Source organism: Notolabrus celidotus, chromosome 12, assembly GCF_009762535.1.
Source record: "Notolabrus celidotus isolate fNotCel1 chromosome 12, fNotCel1.pri, whole genome shotgun sequence".
In the NCBI taxonomy this organism is placed as follows: Eukaryota; Metazoa; Chordata; class Actinopteri; order Labriformes; family Labridae; genus Notolabrus; species Notolabrus celidotus.
In genome coordinates, this window is record NC_048283.1 from 26,060,454 (window position 1) to 26,087,058 (window position 26,605).

At 40.2% G+C, this 26,605-nt stretch overlaps 2 protein-coding genes across 5 annotated transcripts; both read left to right on the top strand.

The window, feature by feature from the left end:
• The first annotated feature begins 2,623 nt into the window (after positions 1–2,623).
• LOC117823218 (zinc finger protein 706) lies at positions 2,624–5,348 on the top strand. Of its 3 annotated transcripts, XM_034698320.1 has the most exons (4): positions 2,624–2,756; positions 3,596–3,738; positions 3,925–4,040; positions 4,206–5,348. In XM_034698320.1, exons 2-3 carry the CDS (start codon positions 3,604–3,606, stop codon positions 4,018–4,020), a joined length of 231 nt encoding a protein of 76 aa, XP_034554211.1. In that variant the 5' UTR covers positions 2,624–2,756; positions 3,596–3,603; the 3' UTR covers positions 4,021–4,040; positions 4,206–5,348. The 3 variants fall into 3 exon arrangements, with proteins under 3 accessions (XP_034554211.1, XP_034554210.1, XP_034554212.1); XM_034698319.1 differs by having other exon boundaries at positions 3,925–5,339; XM_034698321.1 differs by lacking the exon at positions 2,624–2,756 and adding an exon at positions 2,830–3,514 and having other exon boundaries at positions 3,925–5,348.
• Positions 5,349–9,008: 3,660 nt separating this feature from the next.
• LOC117822852 (14-3-3-like protein) lies at positions 9,009–26,160 on the top strand. Of its 2 annotated transcripts, none has more exons than XM_034697778.1 (6): positions 9,009–9,141; positions 15,514–15,825; positions 20,771–20,894; positions 23,314–23,477; positions 23,677–23,772; positions 25,299–26,160. In XM_034697778.1, the coding sequence occupies exons 2-6, from the start codon at positions 15,523–15,525 to the stop codon at positions 25,353–25,355; spliced, it is 744 nt and encodes a 247-aa protein (XP_034553669.1). In that variant the 5' UTR covers positions 9,009–9,141; positions 15,514–15,522; the 3' UTR covers positions 25,356–26,160. The 2 variants fall into 2 exon arrangements, with proteins under 2 accessions (XP_034553669.1, XP_034553670.1); XM_034697779.1 differs by lacking the exon at positions 9,009–9,141 and adding an exon at positions 9,149–9,259.
• The last annotated feature ends 445 nt before the right edge of the window (positions 26,161–26,605 follow it).

Here is a 26,605-nt window from a genome sequence, read left to right on the forward strand (position 1 = left end):
CGCAGCTGTGTCATGTTAACTCGCTTAAGCCTTATTACTCAGGTGCAGATGAGACAGGTGTTTCCAGGGTAAGTAGTTCAGTGTGTCCAGCCTGTAGCATGCTGTTAACACTGTTGTGGTTTCTCCTCATCAGTCTTTAGCAGGGGCAGGGGTGGTGAAGGAGGAGGAGGAGGAGGACAAGGACGAGGAGGACGAGGAGGACGAGGAGGACAAGGAGGACGAGGAGGAGGATGAGGAGGAGGAGGACGAGGAGGAGGACGAGGAGGAGGACGAGGAGGAGGATGAGGAGGAGGAGTCTGACAGTGTTGATACAGCGTTGTTGTGTGGTTGTCTTAAGAACACAGAAGCTCTTAAAAACTTGGAGAACTTGTTAGGGCATTCGCAGCAGCCTGGACGTAGTGTGTTGGCTGAGCTAACCACAGTTTTCTGAGTGTGTTCAAGTAATGCACCTTAGCAGGCATTTTTATTGGGTTTCTGCTGATATGCACAAGTATTTAGATGCTGAGGTAACATATGTGCTGAACCATTATTGTCTTGCTGGGCTTCCCCATGCCTGCTTGTCCCAAAGTCTGATAACACTCCCAGACTCTGCTCTGATTTAAGAAAGGTCGATGCGGCCACCAAGCCAAATGCATTCCCACTTCCTAGGATGGATGACTGCATTGACCAGGTGGGATTGGCAGCATGTGTGAAGCCTATTGGCAGGGACCCCTTTCAAAAAGCACAAGAAATGTCAGTATGTATTGCTCCATCTGGCCTGTATTCATACAAAGTGATAGTTGAGAAATGCTCGTGCAACTTTCCAGTGTTCGAATATTTGGAGGGCTGCATCGTTATTTTAGATGCTGCTGCTGCTGCTGCTACTTCATCTGGCAAAATGTGAGCTTGCTCGTGGGACAGTAACTTACCTTGTACAAGTTGCTGGTCAGGGCTTAGTTCAGCCTTAAGTGAAGGTGTGACAAGTCAGGAGGCTGGCACAAAAACTTACAATTAAGTAGGAGACACAAGACAGATTTCTAGAAAACCGAAGTGCTTTTAGAACAAACTCAGAGGGGAAAAGGAAGGCGGATGAGCTCTAACCAAGGTTCCACATTAATGAAGGGCTTCACCACTGTCATGTGGGCAGAGCAGAGAGAAAGAGAGAGCAGTTAGCCATTTGCTTTTCCCAGCTGCTGCTGATGGATATCAGAGCAACAACAGTGTAATCCGGCTGCATGAGCTTCCGCTGCAAAACTGACCTCCCCCAAAGTGCTGAGCAGCTCCTTAAGTAAAGTCTGTCCTGATTACCTGATGCTGAAGGTGAGTCCAGTGCCGTGTGCCCAGTGGCTGTAACACTCTCCCTCTATCAGCTTCTCCAGCCTGAGTTTCTGGAGCAGCTCTCTGTGCTGGGTTGGAGGTTTGCCACACAGGCTAGAGAACAGTTTCCTGCTACAACCACAAAAAAGGAACTGATGCATTATTAAAGGATGGTAGCTTACTAACACAGTTTCTGTCTCTCTATGCACCATGCTCCTCATTTTTCATTTCTCCTTTTAAATCCAACACCTCACTCACCATACAAACACTGATGCACACACGCTTACACTTCTGACTCACTGACTTTCACACCCCATGCCTTTTGTTCGTTCATTAATTTGCTTATTGTAAATAAATTAATTATATTTTTGCATTTGCTCTGTTTCTCCTCCCGTTTATTGTCATCAGTGTTGAGCCTGCTATGACATAACTAATCCCATTCACACACTGCTTGCACAACCACTGGGGGCAGCTCAGGGATAAGTTTCTTGCCCAAGGACACTTCAGCATGTGGACAGCGGGTCCTGGGATCGAACCCTCAATCCAAGTCTCACCCTACTTAATCACAAAATTTTAACTTAAATATAAATCCATAGGATAGTTGGTTAAAGCTAATGTTGGTAGTTGTGATATAAACATCAGTTTGGAGAGAGATTTTGAATGTCAACACTACCACACCCCACCAGATTTCCCTACTTCTCATGCATTCTATGGGGAAGTAGTGCCGGCTTCCCAGCCATTCAGGACAACCTAGTAAGGTCCGCCACTCGACCAATCGGGACAGAGGGTTGAAGAGTAGCTCTGATTGGTTTGTGATAACGGGAACGAAGGGGAATAATATTGCTTGACACAAAGGCATTGAAAAACACAGAGATTTGGCCATAATCTCAAATAACTTCAATTACTGATGAGTACCGATGGGTATTATGACTTTTTTTCCCAACCCAGCAGAAAAAAAGAATCGTTTTTTACCCCATTCCTACCAACTGCACCTTTAATTTGATATAGTTTATATTTTACAGAGGGATTCTGATGTGTTATTTTTATTTGTTGAAAAATGTAAAAACTAATTTGGAAGATAGAATATAATTTGTTTATAATTTCTTGAAATATATTATTTCATTGTATTTATCTTATCTTATATGATATCATATTATATAATATATCTTATATTAACTTGTTTTATCTTATTTTATTTGATCCTATCTTATTTAATTTTATTATATTATATTCATTATTAATTTATCTTGGTGTGGATAGCCCCCTGTAGTCCTCCACACAAGCTGGTGGCGGTAATGAGCACACAAAATTGTTTGCCAGCTGAGCCGCCAAATTAAAACGAGGCGAAGAAGAAGCGTGACATGCGCGGTAACCACTGAAAGCGAAGAACTCGAGGATTAAACTCTACATTTCTGTTACTTAATCTCTGTATTTATCTTCAACAGTAGTGTTTTATACTGGTAAGGCATTTATTAATTTGTGTCTTGTTACTTATAAATCGATCTATTCCCTCAAACTATTCCATCTAACCTCGCTTTGGCGTTAGCAAATGGCTACCTTGTTCCCCCAGGGAGGGGATCTAAATGTTATATTTATATGAGGACTAAAAGGTGTTAGTGTTCTGTTAGTACGACGTCCTTATTATCCATGAAAAGAGCTTTGTTGGCCAGCTGAAGTTAGCTGTTCTTTGTGAGCCAGTGTCCAGGTAAGCTAAGGTTAAATAAGGTAACATCATGGTGATCAGTGCTCTCACATCCACCACACTGCGGTGTTAAAGTTTAATTTGCAGTATTAAAAGAGGTCCAGATAGTCACACATTGATCATCATAATATGACATTAAGATTTTTATTTGATCTTAGTTTGTCTCCAAAATGTGATCACAAATGTATAAAGTATAACTGGCCCTGTCTCTTAATACATAATTAATACAACGACTGACCTAGTTCAAGTATTCTTTCCTGCAGTCTGATTTTCTTTGGGAGCATTTTTAAGTTAATTGCCTTTTCCCTGTGACCCAAAAAGCTGCAATTAACCCACTTTTGTGTGATGTTTTGCAGCCATCGTTGTATGCATGAATCAAAGTCTATCAATCTTACAAGAAATCTGAACAGACCGTTAAAGTCCCCATCACTGATCCACCTCAAGTATCTACTACTGAAGATTTCCATTTTGGCGCCTTTCTCAGTCCCGTACTCTCTTTCTCAAATGTTACCTTTTGTAAGTGAGGTCTCTCAGTGTCACTCTATCTATCGCTCATCAATTTCTTATTGGGGTTGTGTACGATTCTTTCATGTCTAGCATCAGATATGGCCCGTGGGCACCAGAAGATCCAGTCCCAGCAGAAGAATGCCAAAAAACAAGCAGACATCAAGAAGACCAAAGGCCATGACCAGAAGGCAGCAGCTAAGGCTGCTTTAGTATACACGTGCGCTGTGTGTCGGGTATGTGCTTAGAGGGAAAACAAAGCAGATAGCCCAACCTTTATGGATTCATTTAACCATGATGACCAGGACATACATGAACTGACAAGAAAATCCTTCTTCTTTTTTCCCCTTGTGTGCATATCATTCACTATCTGTTGATGATTCAAATCTTAAACTTTTTGTTTCTTGTCCACACTTTCTCAGACACAAATGCCTGACCCGAAGACCTTCAAGCAGCACTTTGAAAGCAAACATCCAAAGTCCCCAATGCCGCCAGAGTTGGTGGACGTAGAGGCGTAACAGAATCACCCCCTCTCTCTGTAAGAACATTAGAACAGGCTTCTATGTCTTCAACGTTTCAGATGTTTTATATCCAAGTATATCTTTATTTAGTCCTCATACTGCCTCATTTGGTTATAGATAAATAGATATTTAACTCAGAGATAACTGTAGCCCTCCTGCTCTCTTATGGTCTTGTTTTACAGATTGTAGTTTTTGGACCACTCATACTTCCTTGTGAGAGTTTGATGTGGCGCTGATTTCAAAGTGAGACACAGCAAACAACTACTCTGTCTTGGTTAGTGCTAGAACTAGAAACATTTAATCTATGATTGTATGCAATATATCTGTCAGATCATTTCAAGTTGCTTTCTTATAAAAACACAATCTCAGGGATCCAACACAAGACACGCTAAATTTAGAAGAAAAAAGGATTGGCACTGGTTCATCATGACAAAGAATTTATGCAGGGGTCATAATAACAGTTTGATACTTGTGATAATTTTCCTTTTCTTTACAATTAAGATAAAAAATAAACCCACAGTTTGGAAAAAAAAACGTTAATTTTTAAATGTTGTTTTACACACATTTAAACATGGGTTTGGAAATTATAGATTTAATTTCCCCTCAGAATTTCATAACGTATATGTAGTTCAAGTCCACTTTGAACTCGTCAGCAGTTGTAAAAGATGGCAAATGATGGCACATATTATATCTTATCACACCTGATCATGACCCATTTTTTTAGAGTCCTGTTTTTTGTAGAGCAACGTCGTGACTTCATGAAACGTAAAACCGTTTACCTTGTTCAAAGAGGTCTAACGAGGTGAAGATACAAGTTTGCACTGTGTGTTAAAGATAACACTGTTCCCATCCTCCCATTATGTCATTGTAATGACAAGTATGTAACACTGTTCTGTGCAGTTTCATGATAATGACTCACCTCATCACTGTACTTTGCCCAGTAACCTGTCTCACTCTGTCATCTCTGGAAATTTAAAAACAATCTCAAGTGGAGTCCCTCGCTGTCTGGCAATATTTCATCCTGTTGATGAAGTGTTTTAAGTACATTACACTGTAAGTTAGTTTTAGTTTGTACTTTCATATCAGAATCATTTATATTAGTTTGTTATGAAAGCATGCTAACAGAGAGGAAATTAATTTATAGAGGAACTATTTTCAATACACTTTGACCTACAGGTCTTTAACCCCTGACACATTTTATCACTGTGCTAAAGTCTGGACCAACGACCAGACATGTTTTTACTTTTGTATGATTATATCTGTTCACACCATGTTATACAAAGCCTTTTAATAAAGGTGTTACTTTTATTAAAAAATGTACTCTTGTTTTTCTTCTAGGCTTTTATTCCTATAGTGTGCTGTTTGTGAATGTATGTATGGAAATATGTGTTGTTAATGGCTATTGTTGAGCTTTTATACTTTATCAGTCAATTCATTTAATGGTTCCATATTTGTAGAAGGACCGTGTAAAATGTGAGCTTAAAGCCAGTTTACATCAGCAGTCCCTCAGCAGATCACAAGTGAACAAGCACATTTATATATGAGCTGAAAAACTTGATTGAAACACATTAACAGAGCAGCACATTGCAAACACATAATAATAATAATAATAATAATAATAATAATGAAAATACATTTATTTATATAGCGCTTTTCAAAAAACTCAGACACTCAAAATATCACACATTAAAAGACAAAATGAAAGAAACAATAGAAACAGTGGATGTAAAAACATTAACAGTTAAAAGCAGTTCTGAAGAGGTGAGTTTTGAGCTGGGATTTGAATGTTTGTAGGTCAGTGGAGTTGCGAATCTGGGGAGGGAGTTCCAGACAGCTGGAGCAGCAATGGAGTAAACTCTGTTGCCCCAGGTTCGATGCTTGGTTCTTCAGGTCCTACATACACATCAGGAAAAAGAATATAAAGATAAAAATGCTGATGTGAAATCAGTGGTTACAGAATAGAGTATCGTAGATTTGAGTTTCAGTGTAATGCTATTTCACCCGTGAACTTAAATACCAAAATTGTATTTTGTAGTCCAGATGTACCATTATTATTATTATTATTATTATTATTATTATTATCGTTATCATTATTATTATTATTATTATTATGTATGCATTATATCTTGATGATGCGCTGTTGTGCATCATTTGTCACACATTTTAAATCTCTCAGGTGTTTAAATGGTTTGCTATCTAATGATTGCTGAGGCCATATGATCTGCATCAATTTCTTAACCATCGAACTAACACAGACTACTTTTCCTCAGTGGATGAGGTCGTTGCCATCCCAGAGAATACAATTCTATAAGGACAGAAATGTAACAACAAGATTTAAGGATCCCAAATACCCTGTAAAGCCTGATGGTTAGGATTCATGAAAACCCGTTAGGCTAATTAACTGTAACAGAAAATAATTTTGAGATGCAATCAAAACAGGTATAATGCTAAAAATCCCAGTGAATGAAGGGACGTGGTCAGAAAATGGTAAAGTGAAGGAATGTTATGATATTATCCTCTGCTATTTGTTTCTTATGGTTGGTTACTGAGGGTTTTCTTATCCTTGGGAAAACTGTATCTCTCATGGTAATCTTAAATATCAGCGTCTCACAAAATACAGTTTAAAAGAAGAACATTTGAAGCAGCACAGCTCTAAAAAGCCTTACTTTTAGTCCCCAGTCTTTGATAAGTGTCACCCAATTACATTCCATAATTTCAATGCACATGGAATCCCTTTCAACTCGATCCTTCTTCCTCATCAAGAACGCATGTCTTCCAAACCTCCTGTATTTATTGCAGATATTGCATTATGAATAATTTGTTCCCTTGTCAATTTAATGGTAATGATGAAACATATGAGGAGAATGAGTGAAGCAACTTTCAATTTAAGCTAAACACACTGATATTGAGACTTAACCATCTAGTTGTAAAAGGACTCTAAATCTCAGGGTGTTACCAGGAAACTCTCAAAGTTCAAGTTGTGTGGGAACATGTGTGTTCAAGTTCTCAAGATTTGGTTGATAGAATGAGCGAAAACTCGTCTGACCTGTCAAACTTCTCTTACCCTACCACACCCAGCTTACTCTAATTTCCCTCGCTCTGTTTTAGTGCTAAAAACGAGAATGAGAAATGTTCAACTCTGGTACCTATCCATTTCTGCAGCCAACAATATCTAATCTTTACTTAAATAGGTTACAAGCCTGAAATCTTTGCCCTGAGGGGGAAACGTGATGAGGAAAAAAATTGCTTAACTTTGTCCCCTTGGAACCCAACCAATGCAGAACTTTCTATCAGGCAAGATGTACCAGTGATCTAATTTCAGTATCTCAAGCAAATACTTGTAAATGCTGTTCCAGGCAAAAATGTGTTACAATCATGGGCATGGCAATATCTAATTTTGATCAAGGAGCATTGCTCCAGTAGCTACGGGTCTTGATGAGATCAAATATAACCCAATTACCAATTCTGTTCCATGGTGATCTGTGTCACAGCCCCAAGCTTATGTATGCCATTTAAGGCTTGAGAGTCCTTTTTGTGTGTAGCAGGAGCTGCTTCAGACACAAATTGTGTTTTGGTTTGGCTATACTTGATAAAAGTCCTCAGGGAAATCTATTCCAATGAATGAGTAACGAAGGGCTCTTCGTTACATTGTATCATCCAGCCGCTAAAGGGTCATTCTAACAGAATGTGAGAAAGATCAGAGCAGCAAATTACATTATGTGTAATTATTTGACATGTAAAGTTCTGCTACCAAATCAGACATGAGGAGACTGCAACGGACACTGCAGAGAGGATCATCGGCGCCCCCCTGCCCTCTCTCCAGAACCTGTACTCCTCGAAGATGAGGAAAAGGGCAGGGAGAATCCTCACAGACCCCTGTCACCTGGGTCACCACCTCTTTGACCTGCTGGCCTCCGGTCGGTGCTTCAGAACTCTGAGCACCAAAACATCCTGGCACCGGAGCAGCTTCTTCCCTCAGGCCGTATCCCTCATGAACAATCACACTGTAAACCACTAAAGACTCCTGTGACAGATCACATACATGTGCAATCCTTGATTTCCGGTGCAAATCCTCATAACCACGTGCAATATTGTAATTTATTCCATAACATATCTTATTATTATATTCATCTACTACATGTGCACTCTGGCTTAGGCTAATGTAACTTATTTCATGTCTTTAAAAGTACTTCTGTACCTATTTGTACAGATAGTACTTTTATTTTTATTTAGAATTTTTGGATCTGTGTTTAGGTTTATATATTTATTGTCCATACTGTCTTGTTGTTAAGTGTACCAGTGTTCCATTCACCACGTCAAATGGCTTGTGTTTTACTCCACTACGTTCAGAAGACAATTATTATACTTTTTACTCCACTACATTTTTATCAATGCTCTAGTTTCTCACTACTTTTGCTTTGAAGTCAGGCAAATTTCCCTCAGATCAGGCAGTTCATGTAGAGGTGGTAAAGATGGTTATAATTCTCCGCCTGAGCAGCCAAATCTTCATCCTGTTTTAGAGGTTTTTAAAATGAAGAATGATATGTATTGTTTGAAAGGCTCACCCTGTTTCCCACTCTGCCCAAACACACAGAAATTCACAGTCCAACCTGAGAAAGTGTGTTGAGCTACGTAAAAATTTGTTTCATTCCAGATGAACATTTGAAACTAAGTTGTCTGTGCTTGGAGTAATGTAGTTACTGTTTTATTCCATGGTAGTTTTTAGAGATTTCAAGTAATGATTTCAAAATAAACATGACATTCTGTAACAGAATGTACTCCTATGTATTCTTGACTTCCATCATGCTTTGTGGAAATACAATGTTTTGATATTTTTGATACTTTGATACTTTGACTTAAGTAATGAAGCTGTGTACTTTGTCCACCACTGATTATTTGACATGTAAAGATGTCGGGAAAATGGGCATGAAGAAAGAACTACAACTCCCACTTGTCCCCTGCCGAGTTGCCTTGGCAACATTTGACGTCAGCCCCCCCTCCCCCCCGGCCTGGTGTGATTGGATTGGAGGGAAGCTCCGGGTTCGGTATTCACACAGAGGGACTGAGAGAATCAGCTGTAGCTCGGTACTTCTACATCACTGCTATCTACCACTTCAGGTATGAACGGTCTTAAAGCTTTTAAAAACACACCTGTACGTCCTCACATGTTTGCATTAGGCCCTGCTTTATAATGGAGGTGTAATGGAGGCGCGTTGTCTACAATGATCCGCTGCAGGTACAATGATCGTATCACAGAACAATGGTTAGCTTAGCTACACTTTGGGATGTGTGTAATGTCTGGACGCGATATGGAACATCACTCGGGGAAGGCGTGTCAGCTCGAAGGTTGAAGCTAATAATCATGTTTTTTTAAATGATAAAACCAGTTGATTTAAGTATTTGGACTAACTCGTGATTAATGATCCTGTAAATGTAAATGTACAGTATGTAATGGATAATCACGTCTGCGTTGGCCCGACACAATCTGAGCCCTTCTGAAAAAGCTAGCTAAAATAATGTTTTAATATCAGATGTGTTAGCTTCCTTAATATACTCAGGTGATCTATCATACGGTGAAATACTGACACGATCAAGCCGAGGCAGCGTGTGATTCATGAGACATCTGCCACCTTTACGGAGCTCTTCGCACCAATCAAGCTAGCTCCACATATTTCAGCTCCACTTCATGCACAAGATTGAAGATGTGTGTTCACAATATAAGATTAACCGAGTTGATGGTATTATTTTTAAATCGTGGGTGTTGAAACATCTCGTTTTGGAAGCAGTCTGGCCTGGATGCTTTTGTTTCAGGAAGTAATCAGCGCCATACTAGTGCGTGATCACGAGGCCCGTATTGTAGCGGGCTTCTGTGTGTCTACTGATGGTTGTTTCTCATCTTAATAAAGCTCATGTGTTAAAAACAAGAAGCTCTGAATACATTATGTACGGATATGATGCCTTTAATCACATAAAACTGCTTTTACGTCGAGCTCCAGCGTTGGGTTTTTTGGGCGAGCCACAGGTACAGGAATGGGTGTGGTGTGTGTGAGAGAGTGAATGTGTGTGAGTGTGTGTGTGTGTGTGTGTGTGTGTGAGTGTGTGTGTGTGTGTGTGTGTGTGTGGCGAGGGAACATGTCAGCATTTGCCCTGGAGGTTAGGCGGCAATGCATGAAGTTGTCCTTGGGTTCATGTGTAACTTAGCACGATGTGTGTAGTATTGCGGCAAACAGGCAAGTTAAAACCACAAAGTTCAAAATTCTAACACAATTAATTACGCTTTTAAATGTGCACACACTCAGATTAGACATTTGTGTTGCTGCATCTTATCTATAAGTTGAGTGTTTGTCTAATTTTGCCTAAAATAGACACTATCATGACTGTGATTATAGGATGTAGCTAAAATGCATTTTGACTGTGTTGAGGGATGCTTGAGGCACTGCGTCATACAAAAACAGCACCCTAAGCACGTTTTCTTATCGATACCACCTGCAACACATGCGCTGTGCTTCCGCATACTTCTATAGAAAGCATCTAACCAATAAAGGGACATTCCACTAAATGTTAAGTGAATAATCAAAAGTTTTTATGGTATTTATGATCAAATGTACATGTTGTTAACTTGCTAAAATTAGTAACACCATCACTAACGCTGGGTGTTTTTTACCCTATATAATATACCCAATAAAAAAGTACATGTCATCAAAATATGACAATATATGACAAATTAGAGAAGTGTTCTTTTATTTTAAATGGTGCCATGTCTAACTAAATGAAAAAAAATGTATCATGGGGGGGACCCAATAAAAATGCTCCAAAAGTACTGAAAATTTGGAATGCGGGACCAAAATTTCTAAAACAAAAAATTATGAAACTGGAAAATTGGTGCTTGTCCATTTCTGGGACATTTGAGACTTCCCTGGTGAAGGCACAGTCTCCTTGACACACAAACAGCTACAGGAGAGAGAAACAAAAAAGGGTGAAAAATCACTGTAACACGTGCCTGTAGGAAAAAGCGGGTTTTGGAAAAGGGAAACACCCACGCCTTCAACGACGTCAAAGACGATGCTGAAGCTACCCAGGGACCCATGACGCTCAGACAAATGCAACATAATGAAAATCATGTAAATGCGTTTGCTCAGGTGAAAAGCACCCGGCGATAGTGTTCTAGGGTTTCAAAAATTAGAAAAATATTAGAACATTGAAAATTTGAATACATTTTTTTTAATATGAGTTAGGTTTTTGAACATTTTCTGATACTTGTAAACTTGTCATTTCATGAAATATATCTAATCAATCACAATAATATATGCAGAGTCAAGCTCACACATATGCAACGAAATCACTCCACTCGTGCACAATAACCATAGACTGTATAAATAATGGAGGTAGTAGCCGTGACGTCACTCGTCTGTTCCTGAGCACTGTTTTGAAGCCAACTAGTCAGTGTGACGTAGAGGCGGAGTTTGAGCCTCCTAGCCAAAGCTATGTGTTCCCATTCAAGTCAGTCATGTCCTTATTTGGGCAAAAACTTGTAATCTTAATATCTTCTGAACCGTCCCGTTATAAACCCCCCCCCCCCCCCCCCCCCCCCCCCCGTACAGTGTATGCCGATAGAGAAATTAGCTACGTATACCCAAGCCGTTTTTTGAACCAGGCTGTAAACATGTTTATTAATGTTACAAAGATCGTCTTTTTTGAATTGGTGTGGTTTCCGGTGTTTCTGCAGCCAGCCTCAAGTGGATTCTCGATGAATTGCAGTTTATAACACTTCTGCATGGATTTCATATTTTGAGACCACAGGTTGCCGCTTGACAACGTATTGCCTGTAATCTGTGTGTCTGTGCAGCAATCTAACTATCTTGTGTTTCTCTGTTTCTCAACCTGTGGTGGATTTGGAGAAACATTGGGCTGTGTGTTTTTTGGTGATCTGTGGCGGATTTGTGCTCCGCTCATTTCCTCCCAGATCGGTTCACCAACTTTGCCTAGGAAGCTCAGACTTGCTTGTGTGGGGACGACTTAGTAATACGTGAAAGAAGTATTTAGTAACTATTTAAAATATTCTTCAGATACTGGAGAGTTTCCGCACTGACCGCTTCAACATGTAAGGTAGGAATGAAGGCACGGTGTTGCTTCATGTTGTGAACCTTGCCATGGGTTAGTTTGATTGACACATGTCAATCAGGTAGGCCACGCCCACACAGTCCACACAGAGAAATGGACTTAACTGGAACATATGCAGTGTTTTAATAGATATAGATTAGTTTTTTTTAAACAGATCTTTTTATGTGTAGGGACACATTGAATCTTGATATTCTGTATGATTTTTTTTTTTAAATTCCAAGTCACCTTTATGAATGAATACTCTACAGTAGCTTCTGGAGTCATTTAAAAAAATGTTTTGGGGCTTTTCTGCCTTTTATTTGATAGGACAGCTTAAGAGAGACAGGAAATGTGGGGAATAGAGAGCGGGGGAAGACATGCAGCAAATGGTCGCGGCCGGGAGTTGAACCAGTGACCTCTGCAACGACCTCTGTATGTGGGGCGCTTAGACCGCTAGGCCACCAGCATCCCTTCTGGAGTCATTTTTGGAACATTTTGTTTTCCTCCCGCGTCAAAAACAGGGAGCGCCGGGCCAATTAAGCTGACGTTCAACATTAATAAATATGGATCCAGTTTTATCAGTACAAAGGAAGAAAATGTGAAGTCATCTGCAAACCACAAGTTTATAATTACAAGCTCTTTAGAAGGCAGAGAGAACAGGGACAGGTCTGGAACAGGAGATATAAGAGGAGAAAGACACAATGTTTAGGAGCAATGAGACCCAGAGGAAAACGATACAAGTGTGGTAATGAGTGACCAACGTTAGCTAACCGTATCTAATACTGTGTTCAGATCACAGGTTGTTGGTTTATAGTAACGCAGTGAAAATACAGATGTATAGAGGAGATGAGCCGATATAACAGGACTCTGTCTGGTTGAGACATTTTATAACGAGGGTCTGATTATCACGCAGGTTATGTGTCCATTTTATGCAGTGTTATCAGAGAGACCGGTCTGCCGTTGTAGTCCTCATTTTAACTGATGAATAGATCTATGCAGGCTGTAATCATCCTCCACACTGCACCTCATGCAGCTCTCCCAGTGCGTCTGCCTCTCCATCGTTTGCATCTTCTCTTTCTTCGTTTTTTACGGCTGATGAAAGTGAGATGCAGAAAGGGAGAGAGTGTGATGACAGTCTCCTAATACTTTGTTTTATAGGCGTTTGTGTCGGTTAAGTCAGCCCATATTTTCAGCCTCTTACTCCTACTCATGGAGCGGAGGCAGAGTTGGAGAGCCTGAGTCCCTGATGTGACGTAATATGCTGGAGAAAAAAAAACGTTTATCAGTAGCTTCACTGAAAACGACCACTTTTTCCTCTAAATGTGCGCCTTTATGTCTCGTATAGAAGAACACAAGAATCTCAGCAGCTATTTTCAGCCCAAGTTATGTATGAATGTCATTGTAAAGATTCTTAAACTCGTCACACTACATGCTCTCTGGAACGGAAATAAAGTGATTGATCTGGTGAAGGCCTGCTGGCTATTTTGAATGGGTCAAAGGGATGTAGGTTATTGATCGAATGTGTATTTGTGTCAAGTGGACAGTGACTGTCTTTACATTTTGTCTGGCGGCATCTTACTTATTCTATTATTAACAAAGACCCAACATCAAGACAGGATAAGATCCAGTCCCATGTTACCGACAGGACTCAGTCTGATCTCATCTTAATCCACCATAAGCAGAGCACTTTGCAGCATTTAACAAGTTACAGTGGCAAGGACAAACTTCCTTTAACATGCAGAAACCTCTAGCAGGACCAGACTCATGTTAGACACACATTTGCTGAGACAGTGTTGGAGAGAGGGATAGAGGGAGATGAAGAGAGGGAGAGATAGTAGTGGTGAGCAGGTAGAGTCTAGCATGTCCACAACAGCAAGCCGTCTATGACAGAGACTCAGAGGAACCTACAAGACAAGGGAGCTCAGGGACTCCAGAAAGGTATTTGGTTAGTAACTTTAATGGGACAGGGACAGTTAGAATAAGTGATAATGTACAACATTGAAATAGCAGGATAGGAGGATACTTGAAGGCAAGGACATTTACAAGGACAAACTTCCTGTAATAGGCAGAAACCTCGAGCAGGACCAGACTCATGTTAGACACACATCTACCCCCCCCCCCCCCCCCCCCCCCCCCCCTTTTTTTTGATGCACCAATCCAACTTTTACGTCCTGATCTGATACTGATACCTGAGCTTTCGGTATCTGTCTCTACCAATCAGACACTTGTGATGAATGAATAACTCATCATTCTCTCTGTGAGGATGAGACTGAAAATCCTTCATGTTTAAGGCAACAGCAGGCTTTGCCAAACATTGTTTTGAAAGACACAAAATATATAAAGGCATAAAAAGATGAAAAGATCACAATCTACAGAGCAGTCTGTCTACAACTTGCAATGGCGTCACTCACTTCCCCTGTGACAGGAAACTCTGAGGCCTTGTTTAGACGAGACCAGCCCCTTCAAAAACAGAAAATCACCAAGAAAATTAAGGCCTGCTCACAGATCTGCAAAACATGTCTGTAAACGCTGTCGTGTGCATGCCAGATCAGTAGATGATAGCTGTGCATGCACCCCACATTACATTATTATAAGTCCTGCAGCACTAAATAATGTAGAATACTGAATTGAACCTATGTCCATGCACATTTAAAAGAACAGGGCATCATTATTTCACATTAACTTGTAGGCTAATTTACATTGAAAGTAAGGCGTTGAGCATACAAAGTGCCGCCCAAGCTTGTAGTTTGTTGCGTAACCTGTCTCGAACCAGTTTGCTGTCAAACGTGACCACAGGCAGACATCACTGCTCCAGATACCAGCCTGATAACTGAGGACTGAGAATGCGCATGTCATTGTCGTAAACGCAGAATACCATCAAACAATACCGAAAGGGTTCCTGCAGTCTCACTGATACCAGATCTCACCATTAAGACATTAAGAGTCAGAATCAGACCTTTATCTGACATCAGGATCAGGTCATGCATCCCTACTTGGAGCTAACGGCTCCGGCTATACTCGCTTGTCCAGTTACCTGTTTTCACTCCGTACCCTTAAGCCGTCATGGTTTGCATTTGTGGTTCCTTGAAGCAGTCTTAGCATCCGAAGCAGCGGTTACATCATCTCCCACAGCTTTTGTTGAACCTGTTTAGTTAGTGTTGTGGTCGACTGAGAGGGAACCAAGATCTTTAATTTATTTAAGGGCCCAATTTGTCTTTTCACGGTAGTTCAGACGCTCATTTGCTTTATTGTTGCTTTTGAATTATAATTGCACCACTTTTGTGCTGAAATGAGCAGCTGTAATAAAGAGGCACCGGGTGAAGTATAGTAGTTTTGTGCAGCATTCATTTCACTGACCTGAAGATGTCCTCTGTTCTTTCCTCCACCCAGTGAGCAGCCATGAGCGAGGCACCCCAGAAAGAACTTGTCCAGAGGGCCAAACTGGCCGAGCAGGCGGAGCGCTACGACGACATGGCCGCTGTGATGAAGAAGGTGACGGAGGAGAGCGATCAGCTGTCAAACGAGGAGCGTAACCTGCTGTCGGTGGCCTATAAGAACGTAGTGGGCGCCCGCCGCTCCTCATGGCGCGTGGTGTCCAGCATCGAGCAGAAGGCCGATAGCAGTGAAAGGAAGCAGGCCATGGTGAAAGAGTACCGGGAAAAGATCGAGAAGGAGCTGAACGACATCTGTAAGGATGTGCTGGTAAGATCCATTCATTCACTTCTAAAAGCACAGTAGCTTTATCAATCTGTTGGAGTATCACTGTTTAGTCATAAAGAGAGGTGTCTACGAAAGAGATGACAGGACTGGTATAATAAAGAGATGCAGCAATTCATTTTTTTTTTTTAAGGTCTAACCTGCTGATTCTGATTTTCTATCTTTAAAACTATCACTGACTGACTGACTGTTTCCCCCCCCTGAACAATTTGAGTCTCAAACCCTATATTTCCAGTATTCTTACATATTTTCATGCCATTTTTATGATGAAACGCTTAGGGATGCCCCGATCACCTTTTTTGGCCCCCAATCCCGATCTGATTTTTTTATTTTGAACACTTACTGAAAACGAGTCTAGATACTTGTGTTTGCCTATATACTGGTTGCGCAAGAGATACGAGATTTGAGCTGCACGTTTTTTTTACCTTTAACAAAAATAACTAAGATATGTTTCATGTTTTTTCCATTTAAATGAATCCAGCTAGCATCATTGTAAAACTCTCTGTTTTACAAGCTCTGCTGTATGAGACCAAGAAACTGGTGTGCATGCATTTCAGCACGCTTAAATCCAAGGCTGCTCTGAACACGACTCTCACAAGCTAATGTGACAGACTGTCCTGTGTTTGGTTTATGTTTTCCCATTTTTGAACCATATGACCCTGGAGAGTTACTGTAGGGTGAGCAGAGCATGTGTTTCTGTAATATGACTGGCGGTGCGCATGTGAGTTCTACAATAAAATTTAAATCATGGCTTGATTTCTACATCAATGTCCCATTTATTATTTTTTCATTATGTATACACGGTTAGGCGAACTCGGAACGCTCATTTACACTCGCTCATTAGCATTCAGCTGCAAATTGTGTTCAGTGACAGCGGACAGATTTGATCTGATGAGATGATCGGCTCAAATTAAAAAAAACGCCCAGATCGGCTCCGATACAATAGTTGAGATTGGGATCGGGACATCCCTAGAAACGCTGTGTCCGGTTGAACTGGCATAATACCACTAGATCAACAGATCTACATCATTTTAGAAATGGCTGATTTAATATTTCTCTGCTGGGGCGCCCCATGCACAAATTCTATAGTCCTTGTTGCAGCGGTCGCAGGTTTGACTCCCAGACTCGGCCATTTGCTGCATGTCTTCCTCTGCTCCCCACATTTCCTGTCTCTCTTTGGCTGTCCGATCAAATAAAAAGGCCAAAAACAAAACCTAATATTTCTCTACTGTGTCCTGTCAAAAAAAAGAAAAGATTTCTCCTTTTGTCATTCATGCATGTTTAGACATGGTCTGTGTGAAAAAAAAAAAAAAAAAAAAGGGATAGGTCTGAACATTGTGTTTATTCCTTCAGTTAGGAAGACAGCATTTCATTGTTTGATACGGGACGATCCCACACTGAGGAAGAAAGAGGAAAAGACGCAAGAAAAATAAGACAATCAGATATATCTGTCCTGTATTTCAGTGCACACCCTATATGTATACAGAACCGTAACACCAGGAACCCCAGCTCCGCTCTGCTGCTCATGAAGTTGAGTTGGCAAACAAATGAATCACCATTGGGAAAGTGAGATCTGATCAGTGGAGACTAAAGTGTGAACACTTAAAGCTGGTGATTGTGTTCCAATCACTAAAACCCACATGTTGATGCATGCAGCCTCTCTGAGCACTCATGAACTCGCCTCAGGCTCTTTCTTTTTTTTCATTCTCTCTGTGTGCTCTTGTCCCTCCTCTTCTGATACAAAAAAAGGCATGCGCACAGGAGAGTCTTCGGGATGGGCGGGAAATGTTCTGTCTGCAGTGCGAGGGGGGCGTTAAGAGAGTGTGAGACGCGAAACTCCCGTACAGACGGCTTAAAACTTTCATACTATAGTTTGTACTCCATGAAACACTAATTTGATAGTGGAACAAGCTGCTCTATCGAGTATATTCGATACTTCTCGTCTCAACATAACCAAAAGTTTGCTAGGGAAAGTGATTAAATAATATATTAAAATACTATACTTCTGCAGTCCTGAAAGAGGTTGGAGATTTGTGCATTCGGTCATCCTTCGTGGCAGAACAGGCTGACAATTGTCTGATGCAGGTTGATCTCTGCACCTCTGGTAAAGAAAGATCTGAACCTAAAATATGAAAGTACTGTAAAAGTTTTGTGTTTGATGCTCCCGTAACAGAGAAACAGGTTTAGGTCTTTATCTGTGTGTGTTTTCCAAAGTGCTGCAAGCCTTTGAATCAATTTGAAAGTTGGGTCGTACCCAAATAGTAAACACCAAAATCAATAGAGAGTCTTTGTTGACTGAGTTTTCCTTTCGAGGTGAGTCGCTGATATCCAGAGTATTGTCATGTTAAAAATGTAATCAGGTCCAAAGAAAGAACACGAAACTCAGTCTGTCTCTTCTTTAGACTGATAGTGATACATATTTGTACCAGCCTGGTTGATGATAATCTTTATTTAGCAGATACAACTAAAATTTTAATCTTTAAAACCAAGTTTTTTTAAACTTGAGGAACCTTTCTTGAGCACTTTGTTCTTATGACTTATTTGTCAATGTTAAAACATTGAAAACATCAAAGCTGACGAGTAAAGACAAGACAGAAGAGTTCTGCGTTAGGACAGGCGTCTGCTGTCTTCTCCTCACTCAGCCCATGCTTTATCTGCCCGGTGACTCACCAGGTCCTAATCCTTTAATGACAGGAGCTGAGCCACCAGCGATCGGGCTTGCTGACCTTCACTTCAGCTAAATAGCCGTATGGAGACTGAAATAGAGAGGGATGACAGCAAAGAGGGTGAAGGAGGAGGGTTGTAGAGAGATGTGTGTCGACAACATTGGAGTGTGTGTTGCTGTAAAAAAAAATATTATTTGTAACACCAACAAACTGAGTTTTAAAAGCTGTGTGACTCGAAATTTCCCTGCAAATTGACCCACAGCATCACTCCTTTATCACTCCATGCGGAAACGCCAATGAGGGGAACATGAATGGCACTTCAGTTGAACGAAGAAGAAGTTGACAATATAAGACAGCAGAGAATAGAGAAAGTGATGGTGTCTGCCGGGAGACGTGCTTGCAGTTTTTAAAACCAGAAATAATTGAGACAGAAAGAAGCTTCTCCACCTCTTTTTGGTTGGAGGAAGGAAAGAATTAGGATGCAGTCCAGTCTGCAGTAGTGTTGTAGTCAAGACCACATTAACCGAGACCAGAGTGCACCCAGACCAAGACATTTAGGGATTGAGACCAAGTCAAGACCATAGACTGTATATATAATGGACAGCGTCACTCCGCCTTTTCCCATTGTACAGTTTTGAAGCAAAAATATCTTGTTCCAGAACGCAGACATCTTGTACATTTTCTGCAGCCAGAGTCTGCGCACTCGGGAATTTGTGTGTCTCCATTTTTTTACCTCTAATAACTAACGGAAAATAAACTTTTCAGAAAAAAGAGGCCTTGAACACAAAACAGTCAAATAATAACTTTAACCTTTAGGTGACCTTTACAGTGGACAACAATACTGTGTAAACCTATTTGTAATTTTTAATAAACACAAAGTACTTGTGCTCTCGAGAAAAGGATAATCACCCAGCCCAGTTTTTATGCTCCTCTGAGACATCCTCAAACCCGTAGCTTCCTATGTCGTCAACAATTCAAGTATGAAGAAAAGTGGGCAGCAAGAGCCGGGATCATCACCAGGGTTGTTACTGAAGCCCCTCCCTAAATCAGTCTTTCATTGAGTAAGGCCCATGACGCCTCCAGTACCCCTTTCGACCGAGGCAGTTTTAAGGCCGGTTTGGAGCCGGCGCTCAATTGAGAACCTGCTTTTCGTGTTTCAAGTGAACCAGCTTCCGGCCAGGAAAACCTGTTCCAGAGCGGCTCCAACTCTTTGCTGGTCTAGAACTGCGAACCGCTTAAGTCAGGGGAAAGGAGCGGGGGGTGGGGTTGCCGTGATCAAAAACACAAACCAAGCATATTTCCGCCATTGTCCTTCAGCAAAAAAAATAAAGAAGACTAATGGATTCCAAGGTTAAAGCAGTGGTTGGCCGAGGAGACAAGCTGCCGTTGTCCGCCATCGTTGATGTTGTGTGGGAAATTTTGTGCTACCGCTGCTGGAAAAAAGCGATCACGCCAATGTGATGTCATGACGTGCCTCTTCCACGGGCTAGAGTAGCGAGCGGGCGGGAAAACAAACGGGTGCCATGTTGGTTCGCAAGTTCAACTAGCTTCAAACCAGCTCAAGCACCAGCCCAGAAACACAACTCGGTTCACATTGGTTGAAAAGAGGTACAGGAAGCTCAACAGTTTGAACCACCCCCCTCTGTGCTGGTTCTCACCTCTCTCCGTACGAACTGCACAAAATAGAAAAGGAGGAAAATGAACATCCGTAAAGAGATGATGTATGAAGTATTACTCGTGTATCTTTTTGAGGGACAGAAGGTGAATTCCACCTGTCTGTCTGTATCGTGGCTGTGTAGCTCTTCATACTTCAGACACACCAGGAAAGGTGTCTCCAAAATTTTGAGTCGGGATTAACTTTAATCACATATTTCAAACGTAATCTTTGAAAATCACCTGAAAAACGCAGGTGATGAGATCCCAAATGCACCGGTCTGAAGAGGAAGGTACATTCATTTAGGCGTCCAGGGTCAGCAGCTAGTCTTCTGGTATAATCACGTTTCCCCTCCCTCAGTAAACCAGTCTTGGAACAGCTTTTTTCAGAGCGTTGTTTGGTCTTTTTTCTTATTATGCTCTTTGAAAACTTGAACTTTTACTTCACTCTACTTTTACGCACTTGTTTCAGGCACATATATAAATCGATCAATTTATTTCAAAGTCACCTCGCTCCAGTTTTATACATTACTGTGGACATACTGTATTGAATATCTTCAAAAAGAATTCTGTGCTAACAGGTTGCTGCTTCTGTTTTTTTCCTACCACAGGATCTGCTGGACGGCCATCTCATCCCTAAAGCCACTGCAGCTGAAAGTAAAGTCTTTTATCTGAAAATGAAAGGAGATTACTACCGCTATTTGGCTGAGGTGGCTAGCGATGAACTTAAGCCAGGTAAGCTATATGCTAACTCATCTTTTCAGGTACCAGTTTCAGGACTGGTTAATTCAATCTTTCAGTTATTTTTATACTTTATTATTTTGTGGAAGTGTGTTTAGTTGGCTTCAAAGATGTCCCAGTAAAGAATGAACATCTACACCCTCTGGCCCCACCAAACAAGATTAAACAGGATCCCATTAAATGAACACTTTAGTATGGGCAAAGCTTCATGACACTGGTCCCACAGGATGATCGCAGCAGGAAGCTCAATGCTCTGATGGTTTAAAAAAAGTTGCAATCATGAATCTGAACTGGACTATTTCCCTCTCAGATGTGAGACTTAAGTTCAAATCAAGTATTTGGGCAAAAAGTTGGAGTTAGGTATGTGCATGTCACCACTGCATTAGTCAGTGTCCTTGTTAAAAAGCCTGGTCACACCCCTGACTGTGGACGACTGGAACTTCTGTTGTAAGTGGAACCAAAACCACATCCAGCTAACGACGGGCTCTTAGTGCAGCTCTCAGCTGGGTGTATCTAGGGGCCTGTGGGTAGAGAACCCTCCTCCTCCTCCTCCTCCTCCACTTAGAATCGAAGACGTGCTGAATTTCACACAAATGTTCCTCTTTGCTCTTCATCATGATGGTGATGAATATGAGAGCATTGTAGGAATGTTTTAGTGTTTGAAGAAAGTAATGGATGAAGTTCCAACTGAGAAAAAATAAGATGAATATTTCTTTGTATTTACTTCAATCAATCAATCAGACTTTATTTATAAAGCGCTTTTCATACAATGACATTGTAACACAAGGTGCCATTCATAAAAATAAATTAAAAAGGAATAAATTAGAAATATTAATAAAAATAATTTTAAAAAGACCCCCCCCCCCCCCCAAATCTAATCCCAACCCCAACCCCAGCACCCAAACCCACCCACAAGGTTAAGAACATGATATATATTCTAAAGTAATAATAATAACAATAAAAATAAAATAAATGAAAAAATGAAAAAGAAAAAAGAAGTTGCTGAATGAACTGAGGAAACGCTCATGATATCTTAATAAGGAAACATTGGAGGTAAATAAGATGTTAAAACTCAACACAGGAAATTCAACTCACCAAAATAAAATAAATTGATAAGACAATAAATACTTAAAGACTAAATCAGTGAAAGAAACTAAGATGCTATACTTAAAAAGGTAAAATTTGAACTAGATGATAAATGTGAAATAAAACTATTAGAAGGATAAAGCTCAGTTAAAAGTGAGAGTAAAAATATATACAGAGGTGGAACTATTATTAGAATAGGATGATAATAACTGTCTGATCAATCCCTCTAAGGTTAGACTCTGCAGTGACCAACATGAGCACAGGGATCCTCTGCTCATTCTAATGCACTTTACTGATTTGCCCCCTAGTGGCTGTTGAGACACATTTGTGTCTGTACATGAAATGGTGAATCATTCACTGGTTGTCTTGCTTACGCTACCTAAATTTGTACGATGAAAGAAGAACTTATTTTTTATAGTGCTAATTTTCACATTGTACTGTAAACACAAATATTTACAGTTTGCTGTCATTTGCAGTATTTTGTATTTTTCTGCTTTTGATGTTATTTAAACAGTCATCTGATACCAACTGTGGGTCTGAATCATCTGAAGAGCTGAAAAAGGCCCCTCCTTGGTAGACTAAGACTACTTGTTAATACAGCAGAGAATTGTCTACAGTGTGTTGCTGTATTATTTAAGGAGAGTGGTTAGATATTTGGTGCTGGATTTTTACTTTTCATTTTATTTCACAACATTTTAATACCCAAATGCAATTCAGCTCAACAGCACCCACAAACTATAGTCTCCAATAGATTTAGTCTAACCAACACCTCCTTCATTTACAGAAACAACACCAAAGACAAAAGATAACTTTCATCAAGTTAGGATTCATGGCATGACTTTTAAATGTGATTACACTAGTTTCACCAAGGTTTACACCAGACATAACAAATGAGTGTATTGTATATTACTAGATTTTTATAAGACCATTAAAAAATGTAAAGATCTCTTTTTACCGTCAGAATCCGAATCCGAAATACTTATATTTATCCAGGGAGGGTAATTCGGTCATTACAGAGCTCTTATAAACAGCATGTAAGAAAGTAAAAATATGAATACAAGAAGGAATAAAATAAGGTTTTAAAATAAGTCTAAAATAAAGAGTAAAACAAATAAAATAGAATCAAATAAAATAATACTGAAGTATATACAGAAGAGCAGAATAGTTAGATTTATCTATGTACAAAAGCGCTTGGAATGAAGGAGATATATACAAGCCTGCTGAAATGTTTACACTCATCGGTTCTCACGCTTTTGTTCTCTCTCCCTCTCTCTCTCTCTCTCTCTCTCTCTCTCTCTCTCTCTCTCTCCCTCTCTCTCTCTCACAGACATCATCAATAATTCGAAGACGTCCTACGAAGGAGCCTTTGAAATCAGCAAATCAGAAATGCAGGCCACACACCCAATCCGTCTTGGTCTCGCTCTGAACTTTTCAGTTTTCCACTACGAGATACTCAACTCTCCTGAAGCTGCATGCAGTCTTGCCAAATGTGTAAGTTAAGAAGCGCCACATTTTCGAAATGTTCATACTTGAGAGGAATGTTGGTGCGAGTCGGACTGAATGCACTGTGGTTGTTGAGTAGTGTTGAGACGGAAAACCACAAACTGCCCTGACACTCGTTCTACCTGCACAGCTTTTATAAGAGCACCACATTTTACCAGCAGCTAACCATGGTTTTTAAATCCCACAGGCTTTCGATGATGCCATTGCAGAGCTCGACACACTGAGTGAAGATTCGTACAAAGACAGTACACTAATCATGCAGCTGCTGAGAGACAACTTGACAGTAAGTTTGAGTTTCACACGTGCTAACTCAAGTGACAGTAGTTTTAATGCATCATCTTGAGAATGAGGAGTATCTGGTTATTAAAATTGTTGTGTATTTCTGGTACTGGACTAAAGAATAAATCTGTTACAGCTTGTTAGATAGAACACAGCTGTATTCTGTCAGTGCTCCATAAAGGTTTCAAAAGAATGATGTTCCACTTTTCTGTCATATAAGGAAGTTCTAGCAATGGACAGATAACATGTTGAAACATGAAACAACAAGAAATCTGATGTCCATCTTTAACCGTCCTCAGGACTTGCATGTTTTATTACCATCAGTCTTATTACCATGAAGTAAAAGTCTTAACTTACAAAGACTCATCTGGTTGAAAGCTTTCAGGTTATTAATTCCACTTGCTTAAGACTCAAAGATGTTTGGACAACTGTATTGACAGCATAAAACAAAATAAAACTTTGTGTCTGTGACATTTTCACATAAATGTTTGACATGCATAACACAGAACAGGACCTAGTATGTCCTGTTCTGTGTTATGCAGTGACACCATATTGCTGATTTTAAAAGCCAGAAGACAGTATGTTGGTTTACCACTCATGCCAAACCTTTTAACAATGTCTGGGGAAAAAAACAAGTAAGCTAATCATTGTAAAAATGATTGAGTGATCAAAGTCGTCAAATGCCTTAAATCTGGGATCTGGGATAACATTTCATAGCTTAAGCATGTTTACTTTAATACTTGTAAGCTCTTTCAATACCTTGGCTAAGACAGAGTTTAGATATAGATTCATAATAGTTAGAGATAGATAGGACTCAACTTTTTTAATACTACAGTGACACATGCTGCCTTACAGAGGTCAGATATTTGACCATTTTCTTATGTTAGAAATGTAAGTTAATGGCGCAGCAATAACCTCTACAGCTGTTGCTATTAGTATTTGATGCTTTGAGCAACAGAGACGAATCCAAATATGTGCTAGGAAATGCTAATTAAACCCCATACAGCATTCATCTTTGAATCAGCACTAGTAGGTTTAGTACTTTTTATCTCATATAATGCGTCTACTGGGTTAGGTTTTGCTACTTAGTTTTACTGAACTCGTGCACATCTTAAATGTGATCATTCAATAGCTTCCATGTTAAGGCAACTTTCATTACCTTTCATTCATTCACCACTTATCCCATTTGGGGTTATGGGAGGGGGGATTTGGAGCTCGTCTCAGCTGTCATTGGGTGAGAGGCAGGGTACATCCTCAGGTTGCCACAATACCACAGCTCCAACAACGATTAACGCGCAGTCACATCTACGGCTAAATAACCCAACCAACATGTAGCAGAGGTATCAGGACAGAACCCACAGACTTCAACCTGTTAGGGAAACAGTGTTTGGGTTTTAAGTAGTCCTCCTTTGTTAGTGAAGGAGAGTGTTACTTTTCATGTCACTATAAAGTATGACAGATATTAATAACCGGCTTATTATCCACTCTCCTCCGCTATTTCTCTTACTTTCAATCTTTGTCTCTCCTCAGCTGTGGACCTCTGACAACCAGTGCGAGGCAGAGGATACAGAGGAGCCCAGAGATTGAGCCAGACCTCAGCCATCCCTGTCTACCTGCCATCACTCCAGCTCATCTTTATCTTGATCATTAACAATGAGACCACTTCATAATTCATTACTGTCATCCAAGTCTCTCCATCTTTTTTCTATTAAAACTCAACACTCACCTCACTCCTATAGGTTTACTATTCCATCTTTTGTAGTAACAATAGGTAAAGGGGGTGGGGAGGGGGTTAGGTGGGTGGGGTGTTAGGGAAGATTGGCTCCTCGGCAATTCAGAGGCAGTAGCTGTTTTGGCCTGTACTTTAAAAGCGGAAAGACCGCAACGGCAAAGACGAAAGGTGTGACGAGGACTGCTGGAGATGAAAGGCAAGGTTTTGTTGGAACACAAGGGTTACATTCCATGTACTGTCAGTTGCTCAACTTTTTACTCTTATTTTCTTGTGTCTTTTTGGGTGACCTGCTGTTTTTATTTCTATGTTTGACTTACGAGGTATAGATAACTGAAGAACAGAAGAGCACACGAGCTTGGTATTGTTGATGTTTTTATAAGCACAGCAGTAAAAACAAGTGCTTATCTATTTACTGCTTTCTCAAACTAAGATTTTTATCTTCTTTTTTTTTTTTGTATTTTATTCTTATTTTCCTTTCAATACTTGCCTAAACTGCATGTGGGTAGGACTAGTTTGTGTGGATGTAAGGGAGGTTGTTGGGCTGGCTAGCCTTGTTCATGTCTTTGGAATTAAAAAAAAAAACACCCAAGCATAACTGTTATTTGGGGGGAGATATGTAATTTGATGCAAGAGAAATAAAAAATAATTTAAAACTTTAAACGTGTCCTTTCAAATAAATGTACTGGTACTCCTTTAAGTGTTTTGGCTTAATAGTGTGAATTATTTTATCTTTAATGGACAGTAATTACCTGAACTTGACTTTTTACCTCCATACCAGTTAGTTTTTCAGTATGTTGGATGATAAATATTGCCACTACTATAAATAAAAAAAAATCCCATTTTCTGTCAATCAATGAAATAAACATTCTATCACAAGTGGAGGATATAGGGAAGACGGAGAAACTAGTTAATTTATACAGCACCAAATCATAAAAATGTTGAAGTATTTTCACATAGAGCTTTCTTGGTGGGTGTTCATCTTCCTAGTCTGTTAATGGTTAAGCGAGATGTAGAGGCACGACAGAGCTCAGCACTGAAAGGAGTGAAAGGCATATTCCTGGAAAGTATAAGGCTGAGGCCGCATGCACACTGGCAACACTAATGA

Excerpts from the sequence above, each read along its gene's own strand:
- LOC117823218 (XM_034698320.1), top strand. The coding sequence starts at position 3,604 with ATGGCCCGTGGGCACCAGAAGATCCAGTCCCAGCAGAAGAATGCCAAA. Across the intron at positions 3,739-3,924 it reads ACACGTGCGCTGTGTGTCGG|ACACAAATGCCTGACCCGAA; the intron begins GTATGTGCTTAG and ends ACACTTTCTCAG.
- LOC117822852 (XM_034697778.1), top strand. The coding sequence starts at position 15,523 with ATGAGCGAGGCACCCCAGAAAGAACTTGTCCAGAGGGCCAAACTGGCC. Across the intron at positions 20,895-23,313 it reads TAGCGATGAACTTAAGCCAG|ACATCATCAATAATTCGAAG; the intron begins GTAAGCTATATG and ends TCTCTCTCACAG. Across the intron at positions 23,773-25,298 it reads TGCTGAGAGACAACTTGACA|CTGTGGACCTCTGACAACCA; the intron begins GTAAGTTTGAGT and ends GTCTCTCCTCAG.